This window comes from Patella vulgata, chromosome 4, assembly GCF_932274485.2.
Source record: "Patella vulgata chromosome 4, xgPatVulg1.2, whole genome shotgun sequence".
Taxonomy (NCBI): Eukaryota; Metazoa; Mollusca; class Gastropoda; family Patellidae; genus Patella; species Patella vulgata.
The window spans coordinates 48,975,879-48,987,030 of record NC_065882.2 but is presented as its reverse complement, the minus strand read 5'-3'; the positions used below and the strand labels follow the sequence as shown (position 1 = coordinate 48,987,030).

The 11,152-nt window shown below is 31.3% G+C and overlaps 1 protein-coding gene across 6 annotated transcripts in view; it reads right to left on the bottom strand.

Moving 5' to 3' along the window:
* Nucleotides 1–1,040: 1,040 nt before the first annotated feature.
* The window catches only part of LOC126818875 (multiple C2 and transmembrane domain-containing protein 1), a 111,844-nt gene continuing 101,732 nt past the window's right edge, over nt 1,041–11,152 (bottom strand). For 4 of the 6 annotated variants that reach the window (XM_050546503.2, XM_050546505.2, XM_050546504.2 and 1 more), the window contains 5 exons: nt 9,100–9,114; nt 5,830–5,936; nt 5,013–5,122; nt 4,461–4,558; nt 1,042–4,277 (listed from right to left, as the gene is read on the bottom strand). In XM_050546503.2, the coding sequence (XP_050402460.1) occupies nt 4,212–4,277; nt 4,461–4,558; nt 5,013–5,122; nt 5,830–5,936; nt 9,100–9,114 (396 nt within the window). In that variant the 3' untranslated portion in view covers nt 1,042–4,211. Of the gene's footprint in view, nt 4,278–4,460; nt 4,559–5,012; nt 5,123–5,829; nt 5,937–9,099; nt 9,115–11,152 lie in introns of all 6 variants that reach the window. The other 2 variants (XM_050546506.2, XM_050546502.2) reach the window with 2 other exon arrangements.

Here is an 11,152-nt window from a genome sequence, read left to right as displayed (position 1 = left end):
TTTATCAGCCGGTCCGTGAAGATGCCTAAATTTTTGTTGATCACGGAATAAAAAGGATGCTTCTATACTGATAGTTAGGGATAGATTTTAAACACCAAAACAGGTTACAAATCCTCCGGCTGGTTTACTCAGGACCTTACCCACGGTCACTTGATTTGAGTCTTCCTGCGGCAGCTACTGTAGTTACAAAATCTTTCCCCCTTTATACTGCAATGGTTCCACAAAACTACTGTTATGGTATACCCTGAATTCCCAACCTCTATCTGGGTCGAACACAAGCTGGGGTCACCTAGCACTTTTCCTTGGGTCGTTACGGACAACTCTAAAACTTGAAAAAATGCTATGTTGCTAATCAGGTTTCCTCTTGCGTCCACAATTTCTTTCCTCAGTCTTTCATTACAACATTTTGATCTGGAAAGTGAAACTAGTTTTAGGGGATACCGCTTGAATTATTCATTTTATGCTGCATTGTCATGGACCTTGGACGTAACATTTCTCTTTAATTTAAAGTAGTCACTTGTTGTGAAGGGAGATGGCTGGTCCATCACGTTGCTGGTTTCTGGAATGGGGTTGTAACCAACAAAAGTTTGGAAACGACTGTGGTATACAAAGACAGTTTATATGGAATTATTAGCAAGGGAACTTTCTTCCTATTTACACAATGATAGTACTGACCCAGCTAACGTTCCACAATATTGTTTATCATGCAAAGGAAAAATATATAATATTATTCATTATGTAAGAACATACGGATCAAATTTGATCATTTTAAATATGTCATTCTTTTCAAATCCAACATTACTTGTCTAATCTTGATATTTTTCACATCTGAATCAGCATTTTCCTCTTAAATATCTCTTTATGAAATTGATGGTAATTTTTTACTAATTTAAGATAGTATGCTGCAAAATTGCTGATTAAAAATATCTACAGAAAAATTTCTTAAGTTTAATATGTATCAAAAATAAGAATATAAATTTTGCAAAATATCAACAAATTTCTGAAATTTTCTTGAATGGAATATTATACAGTAAAAATGATCAAATTTGACCCATTTGGTATTCTATATTTCATAATCATCCATATAATTTTCCAGCAACTCTGGGCTGTAATAATCATTTAATAGCATACATCTCAACACACTTTAAATGTTTTCAGTTTTATTTCATGAAATTTTAACAAATAATTAACAATATTTGATTTCCGATAGAAATCAAATAACAAATGTTATGTTTAAAACCACTTAAAATATTATACTCTAATATGTATGTAATTCTTACGGTAAATAAAAGGCTTAACTATCAAATTAACACACAATAGTCAGCATTTAAATGTAAACATTTGGATTTTGGAATGGAAACAAACATTTCTTGAGACTTAATTAAAAATTCTATTTGAATAAAAGACAAAAGCAAAACTGTTAAAAAAATTTCTAAATGAATTTAAAATGTTATTTTCACCATAACCATTAAACTGGTGTCAAAATTTAAAGTAAAAAATATAAAAGGTGCTCACCAAACTGTAAAATATATTCTTGTAAAAAAAAAATCCAATAATAATTATGCTATATATTACCCAAAGGGCACAAACCCAGTAATTTAAAGACATTAATTTGTTGTTACAGTTCTATATTATTATAGATTCCTACGTTGCATTTACTAGGTATTTCTAAGAACAAAATACTGAATAAATTATAACAATAAGACATGTCAATATTGCTAAATTTATATAAACAAAGTTACAGAAAATACTGAATGTCCAATAAATAAACTTAACAAGGTGAAAATTTACCAAATAATATAATTATAAATGAAATGTCCAATAAATAAACTTAACAAGATGAAAATTTACCAAATAATATAATTGTAAATGAAAATGAAATAATATGTATGTAAATACAGATAAAGAAATACACTTAATATTAGACAGGAATGTTACAATTATTATTGATGTGATAAATACAGGATAGACTGGCAATGACCATCATATGACAACACATGCCAAAAGTATAAAAATAATGATAAAAATGAGATTATTTTTACAATTGTACAAAGAGTATAAAATGATATGATAATAATCACAGTAGATAAATGTAAATATTACAAACACTTTAAATGTATCAGAGAGTGGCTGTGCCAGAGGGGTGGAGTACGCCCCTTCTAACCAACGGACTAAAAAAATTAATGTAGGTAATGTGCAAATTTCTGTCTTTCTGATGGAAAATTCTCTGTGGACCTACTGGAAGTTTCTGCCGTGAACACTATAATAGGGCTTCACTAAAACACTGATGTTATGGTCACCTGAAAATACCAAGCCCTTTGGTATAAATTAAAGGCGTTTTTATCGACCACTGATTAGCCAAAGTGATTTGCATTCAATCAGATTTTCATCTCTAACGTCCATCTAATTCAAATTGGTTACCCTAATCAACAAATTTATCAACACCGATTTCCGAAGCGAAATCACTTCAGGGTGCGATTTGACAATTTGATCGGGTGATCACATGTTTTTTTCAACTGTGTCCAGCCACAACAATTGTTTACAGCTAATCGGAGCATTTAACGAACTTGCCAAAGTACTTTGAAATCGACTATACTGTCACATGAAATCTCCACTAAATTCAAATCGATTTGGCAAGTCGATAAAAAAGCCTTAAAATTCATGATACCACATTTGACAGATACTTAGCAAAAGTGTAACTCTAGCCTATGACAATGTATATTCTAGCCTTTCAGCAGTCACATCAAGATTCACAGTGAAAATTCTATTTTACTGTTGTGATTTATCCATTTACTGCATCATAATTGAAATGAATACCAAACAAATCTATTTTGGTCACAATGTTACAAAAGCTATCATTTAAAAAAAACAAAACAATGAACAATTTCTTCTATATGAAAATGCTACAACTGCTGATGGTATAAAATATCTTAAAAGGCTAAATGGTTTCAATAAATATTTACATGGATATTGCACATTCTCACTCTATGAAAATTTGAGCAAAATATACATCGCTTAATTATATATATTGAATTAAACAATTGTTTCAAAATGGATTTCTGAAATCATTTAATGGAAGTTTGGTATTAGCTTGACAATGATAGTACACGGAGGAAACACATATAGTATACAATGACAAGTCTTCCTCAGAACAATTAATGAATCACACTTTTATTGATATTTAAACACAAATAGTTGTCTGATTTAACGCAGGAATCATGGACAAGTGACACCAGAAGTTACAAACACAATAGGTTCAATCAATAAATCAGCAGAAAACCTTAAAAAATTACGAATGAACAGTTTATCCTAGCACAGTTTTAATCCTTTTTCTGCGAAATCGAATTTAAAAAAAGGATTGAATGTAGGAAATATCTGCATTTTTCTATTAGAGAGTACTGGTGTATCTATAAGATTTTTAACCTTGTATGATGTACAAGAACACAATGTTACTTGTACATTCTATTGGAATTTCATTTGGATTTGTTTTCATTTTGGATAGACTTGAATCGGCATCAGATTGACTTTGATCACTGTATGTGTAGAGTCATACAATATATATTGATTATATTGTCTATTATAAAATAATTGCTCAAACGCCTCTAGCTACCCTATATTATATATTTCAAGATGCAGATATTTCAAATATATATTTATAAACAAAAAAAAATATTTACTACGAATAGCTAAAAATGATGTTATCAAAACTTAAATGGCCATTTCAAAATAATACTGTTCTCATGCTGAATTGTACAAATGAATGATTAAATTTGATTCCTTTTAATCGGCTAAAAGCATTTGTCAATATTGTACAATAAATGATGAAAAGACAAATGCAATAACTAATCTTATCTTCGGATTTAAAATTTGAACACATTTAACTTTCCATGAGAATCAGATTAATTTGAACGACTATGAGTGAAAAATAATATAACTGAGATAAAAGATGGTTTAAACATAAACTGTATTATAAAATCAAAGAACAGACATTTAGTCAGAGTATTATAAAGGCACTAAACAAAACAGCCAAAAATAATGACCACTTATATTTATCAAACAAATCTATCTCCTCCGTATGGAATGAAGCTTTCTCTGTCTGGTCCTTCATATCACAGACAACAATTCACTGTATGCTTGAAATTCATATCTCCATCAGAACTCCACTCACATACCAATTAAAGTCAATATGAACAATAAAGTACAGATTTCCTCTATGCTCGCTTTTTCTTTGAAACTTGGATAGCCGACATGTCTGGTCGCAAATCTCTATATTGAATCTGAAATGAAAAGTATTCAGTACTAAGTATGAATAATTACAAATAACCATGCAAATATAGTGCTCTAGTCTAAATAATAGGAATTTGAAAATAAATATTTTTTTTATTATTAATTTTTATGAGGAAACTGACCATATAGGCAACAGGAAATCCCGCTAAAATTAATTTGAATTATCATCTTACCAATTCACTATCAGATGGAACACGTGACAAGAAATCTAATAACTCATTGTTAGGTATTGCATCAGGTTTTCTTAGTTTCTTTGTAAACTTATTAATACCTATAATAAATTAATTGTAAAGCATATATGTGATACATTTTTCAGAACACAGAATCTGTTCTTTTTCTATAAGACGAAGCAATTAAACAACCTTGATTATTCTCTGCCAAATAATAAAACTGATCTCTCAATAGTTTAAACTGCGACCTATGGGATTAACATGACATCATTATCTACGAAAGCCAGGAATTGTTGCATAAGATGTTTATAAAAAAAATATTACACATTTAAGTTGATATGGCTATACATACAACAATTTGAGCTTTGTTCTGATCCCTATCTAAGGGAATGAAAAGATAATTACTTTATTCATACATCATTAACAAAATAGATAGCAGAAGAATTTTATACTGATGATTACTATTCATGTGTGCTTCAGATGTTTCATAGATATTGGATTGTTTAATAATTGTTGAAAATATACTGGATTCAACAGTTATGATTTAGAACTCACCCCATGCTATTAAAAGAAATCTAATTGGTATATAATATAGAACCAAACCACCAACCATTAATACAACAACAGCTAATGCTGATAACCAGGGTACAGTCCAGTTAAACGTACTGTAAAAACAAATTGATTTATTACGAAAAATAACCAACAAGTGGAAAAGCTTTTACAATCTCAGCCAATAACAGTAAAATAAACTAAGTTAGCCGTGATTGCCCACCCAATACTTTATCAGTGAGGGAAAATACACATCAGATTGAAGCACTTAAAGTAGCTACATCTTCAATTCAATATCATCAACAGTCTTTGACATTTAAAAACACCAATTATTTGTCAATTAAAATCAACATTGATGTTTTGATCTCACCGGCAAAAGATGGGCTTCTGATATCCAATATTTAAGACAAAATAAACATTTCACCATTGATACACAAATCGTTTACCAGAATGCATTTCAGTGCCATTTGTAACAAGGGACTCGAAGAACGAGGCTCGACATATTCCACAAGTCATGTCAAACGGTGACACCATATTCGTATCTGGAGAGCATGCGTAATAAATACTACCAATGTAGAATGGAATAACCAGATGCTAGAGATTGCCATTCGATTGAGACTTATCGCGTATTTTGCCAAAAATAACTGATTTGAAATTAAAGTAAAAATGGAAACGATTGAATGTAAATCAGTTTATATACATTCATATCAGATGACTTAAAATCCCACATTTATATCATTTAAACATACATGATAATGGAGGGTTAATATGACACAATATAAACCATGGATAGTCGACCTAGGATAAGCTTTTTAGAACTTACTTCTTAACTCTTTCACCCATGGAAGCCACCATATCCATTCCTTGTTGAACTTGTAGACATACTTCTTGTATAGCTTGCAATTTCTCTTTAAAACTTTTCTTCTCTTCCTAAAAATCAATCATAAATATGAGAATGTAGTTGTTATAAAACATTAGGCCAATCTAATTAACATTAGATCTTTACTTTATTTTGCATAATTCTTATTTCACTGTATTCAAAGTGACATAAAAGAATGTTTTTCTCTTGCTCGAGTTGTGAATAGCCATCATTTTTATATTGAAAAACACATCCAACAGTTCCATAAATAAATATTCTTTGCAATCTTCTTTTCTGTTCTTTTCAAAAGCCTGAAGCACATAGTTTTTTATATATATAGTACTACATGTAGATAGTGAATATACATGAAACAGTTATTTAGAATGTATATTAAATAAGGCCACACCAATCTGACATTTAGTTCTTTAGGATTTTGAGTTAAAAAAAAAAATAAATAAAAAAAAAATTAGCAAGATGGTGAAACTATTTTTAAATAAGAAATTAACCTTCTGAACTTAAAAGGGTACACCGGGAGGAGCAAGTGTTGAGTTCACCTTTATGTATTTAAAAAACAAAACAAACCCAAGTTTTAAGAATAATCATTGATCAAGATGTTGTAATGTACGTTGTGCTAAATCTATTTTCTAGTTTATCAACAGTCATGGCAGGTGGCTTGTGATGAAGCTTGGTAAATCAGTAATACCCACTGAACTTTTGAAATATCTTAGGCACAGAATAGCCTACCCACTTAATTTGAATTTTTCAACAAAGAAGTTGGATAGTCTTCCTAAATGTTCTTTTCAAAATCTACTTCATCAGGTGGCCACCCATCCTCAAATTTAGAATGATCAAATGTATTGTTTTTGTTTGCTATTGGTTTCTGGGGTAAAGCATAATTTTAGATCTCCTTAGATTTGTTTTCGGTTTCCTTGAAATTATGGGTTCCAAGTCGGCAATATATGCCAGACAAGACTGCTGGCGTTAAAATTTGACTGGAAGATCACAGGACCAAAACTAAGATATTTCCCAAAACTGGTAACTCATGGCTACAACTGACCAGTGCTAAGTAATTAATAAAACTCAATGGCCTGTACAGATTAGTGCACTCATATAGAAGCCATGTTGGTTCATGATCAGTTGTTATAGAATAGTATTAAGTGGTTTGTTTATAATTAATGAAAAATGTCTCATATTAGTACAATAAACATTAATTGTAAGGTGAGAATCATATTGATGAAATTTTGGGGAAAAAGGGCAATCAGATACAAATTTTAAAGTACTGTTTGTCAATTTCAGCTAATTATCGTATAAAAAACCCACAGAAATTAAGTAAATCTTCACAAAAATCAAAACCATGTCTGGGAATTTCAATAAACTAAAAATCAAATTGGTGTGGTCTGAAATTAAAAGCAAAGCAAGTCCACCATTAAATATGAGACTAATCAAATCAATAACCAATTAAAAACCACCTAGTAAAGTATAAGACAGAATTATGATAGCTTCCAATAATATTTTTCTCTATGACCGTATATCAGTCTTACAATAACAAAGGAACACTACTATCAACAATTGGAACAGTCTTACAACTTAATTGTCAAAGAGAGTGAGAAACACAAACAGACTTAATTGGGCAGAGTTAAGTAGAACCAAGCTATATGGTCAAAATATTGCCAGCTTTAATTAACATGAAATCAGGGACTGAAGTATTTAACCATTTGTTATTTCTTTTCTTAAATGCTTTCAAAAATATACACAGATTTTTGTTAATTAGTATTTAAATTCTTGATGAATACTCAAAACACAAGTAAGAGCATGGAAACAATTTACACATACAAAACAGAATTTAATGTTCTCCGATAACATTTACATTAGTATTAATTTTCTCTTCACTCTCTAATCTACGTACCGTAATAGCTATGAATTCTTTCAGTATCAGGATTTATGACTAAGGCCAAAGCTGACAAGGTAGGGATAGTCACTGTTCAGAAAAGGTATGTTAATCCATTTAAAAACTTGTTTTTCTAACTACATGTATAAGAAACACAAATTTGTATTAGGTGCAAACATTAACCAGCGGCTGCCAGGCAGGATACGCCCACATTTTCGAGAGATGGATAGAGAACAAGCTAAAAAGAAAGTGATTTTTCCTACAATCAAGGGCCATAATTCAAGAAATTACAATTCGATATGCGCAAATATCGAAAGGAACCGAGATCTTTGTGTTATAAACTTACAAATAAAAATTGTGACCTCTATAGGGTCCACAACCTTGATATACCATATTTTTAGGCTATTTGAGAACGAAGGGCGGCCATTTTGTCTGTCAGTTTTAAGCCGATTTTCACGAAATTCGAACTCTGCCGTCCTTAGGGTGTAACGGTGATATAATAATACGTTTTTTTAAATCAGATAAAAATTATGACCTCTATAGAGTCCACAAGCTAAAACCGCGATTTTTAGTACAGTCAGGGGCCATAATTCAGGAAGTTACGGTCCGATATGCGCTAATACCAAAAGGAACCGAGATCTTTGGGTTATAAACTTACATTTCAAGTTTCAACAAATTCGGATAAAAATTGTAACCTCTATAGGGTCCACAACCTTGATATACCATATTTTACGCTATTTGAGAACGAACGGCGGCCATTTTGTCTTGTCAATTTTGGGCCGATTTTCACGAAATTCGAACTCAGCCATCCTTAGTTTGTAAGGGTGATATAATAATACGTTTTTTTAAATCGGATAAAAATTATGACCTCTATAGGGTCCACAATCTAAAAATGCGATTTTTCGTACAATCAGGGGCCATAATTCAGGAAGTTATGGTCCGATATGTGCGAATATCGAAAGGAACCAAGATCTTTGGGTTATAAACTTACATTTCAGGTTTCAACAAAATTGGATAATAATTGTGACCTCTATAGGGTCCACAAGCTAAAACATGATTTTTCGTACAATCAGGTGCCATTATCCATCAAGTTTTGAACCGATACATGCCAATATCAAAAGCAGCCAAGATCTTTTGGAGATAAAACTATATTTCAAGTTTCGTCAAAATCGGATAAGAATTGTGACCTGTAGAGAATCCACAAACAATTGTGGACGGATGGACGGACAGGGGCGACAGCATAATACATCCACAAGAAAATGTGGGCGTGTAAAAACTGTGCTAAATTAAAACTAAAACAAGACATAACAGTCTTTTAGATTATAGACACCATCACCAAAAAATACCTTGCTTTCAGTGGGCTAATAACATAAAACACAATAATACATATATTACTTCATGTATACAATATAAAATCAATTAGCTTAAAAAAATCAACTCTTTTGCCCTACGGACTACAAAATCTGAATTATGGTCAAGTTTTGCAATTGGAGGCATCAATTAAGGGTAACATGGCCATATATATGTCAGAAATCCTTGAGTGGTATTTAGCAATTGAGCACAAATTTATACGTAAATCAATCACAGAATTGTAACACATACAACACTGACAAACCAGTGATAGTATTCCATATAAATTGTTTTGTTTTGTTTTTTTAAAAATATATATGTCGAAATTGACAGAATGAAACCAAAGAGGCCAAATTTCATTTCTCAAAACATCCTACAAATCACTTACATTTAAATTTTCTCTATTCTTTAGGAAATATATTTGATCATAATTTCACCTTTTCAGAAATTTAGAATTTTTGTTAAGGTGAAGAAACATTGATAAATAAACCAAATAAGACATTTAACACTTGTAGTATTTAGTGGTAATTTTTATAGTTTTACAGATAAACTGATCATCATACATGTAATATTGGTAATTCTCATTAAACATACATTATGCAAGAGCTAAATCTGCCTATTGCAGGTCTTTCTTTAGGCCTGAAATGTTTTCTAAATTATTAATTTGACATTAATTAACTTATCCAGGCCATAATTAACTCTCGATGGCATCGGATTTCTCCGATATTAAATAGATTAGAACAGTTCAGCGAGATTTGGATTTAAGCTAAAAATGATGGAGCGAGACTTAGCTTCGAACAACCATTACGGTGGTTGAAATTATTGTTGCACACGTCTTGTCAAACCTTCAACGTTTAATATCTTCGCTCGCAATAGAGTAATTTGAATGAAATTTTCAAATTTTTCATTTTACATTATCTATTTTCGAACTATTATAGCAAGAATGGCTAGCTCTTAATCTAAATCTTACATAATGTATTTTAACAAAATGGAATTAAATGTGACATAAAATAACATAATGGTATACAATGTAATTTACAAGTCTCACAAAATGCAGTAAACTATGTGTATTGCTCTCTCCTTTATCAAACTTTTACATATTGCTCTCTCCTTTATCAAACTTTTACATATTGCTTATTTAGAAGAACCTGAAAATCAACTGCCTGGCAGTCAACACCACAATTCCCTTATCAACAAAAACCAGCGGCTGCCCGGCAGATGTGCCCACGTTTTGCAAGAGATGGATAGAGAAGAAGCTAAACAAAAAGAGATTTTTCATACAATCAAGGGCCATAATTCAGGAAGTTACGATCCGATATGCACGAGTATCAAAAGAAACCAAGATCTTTGTGATATAAAGTTATATATGAAGCTTTATGAAAATCGGATCTAAATTGAGTCCTCTAGAAGGTCCACAACCTTGATATACCATATATTTACACTATTAACCTACAAGGGGCGGCCATTTTGTAGGGCAGTTTTGGTCTGATTTTCACAAACTTTGAACTCAACCAACGTTACGATGTGATGGTGATATATTCGAACGTTTTTTCAAATCAGATGAAAATTGTGACCTGTAGAGTGTCCACAAGCTAAAAACATGGTTTTTCATACAATCAGGGGGCATAATCCATGAAGTTATGGTCCGATTTATGCCAATATCTAAAGGAACAGAGATCTTTGGGAGATAGACCTATATTTTAAGTTTCGAATAATAATTGTGACCTGTAGAGTGTCCACAAATTGTGGACGTACGGACGAACAGAGGCAATGACAATATACATCCACATGAAAATTTGGGCGTATAAAAAATAATATAATAATCTTGGATCAATTAAATTCTATTCAGTATATTTGGGTTTTATTTTACACTAATTTTGGGAACCCGGTATTGAGTGCCGAAGTCATGAGAAATTTTAGGTGACCAATGGGGTCTTCCCATGCTCTCTTGAATTGTTTTTTTTTTTAAAGCCAGTTAAAGTGTACGATTTGATGCAGATTATGAGTGAAAATATTTCGTTATTTGCTGATTTTGCTTGTATTTGAAGC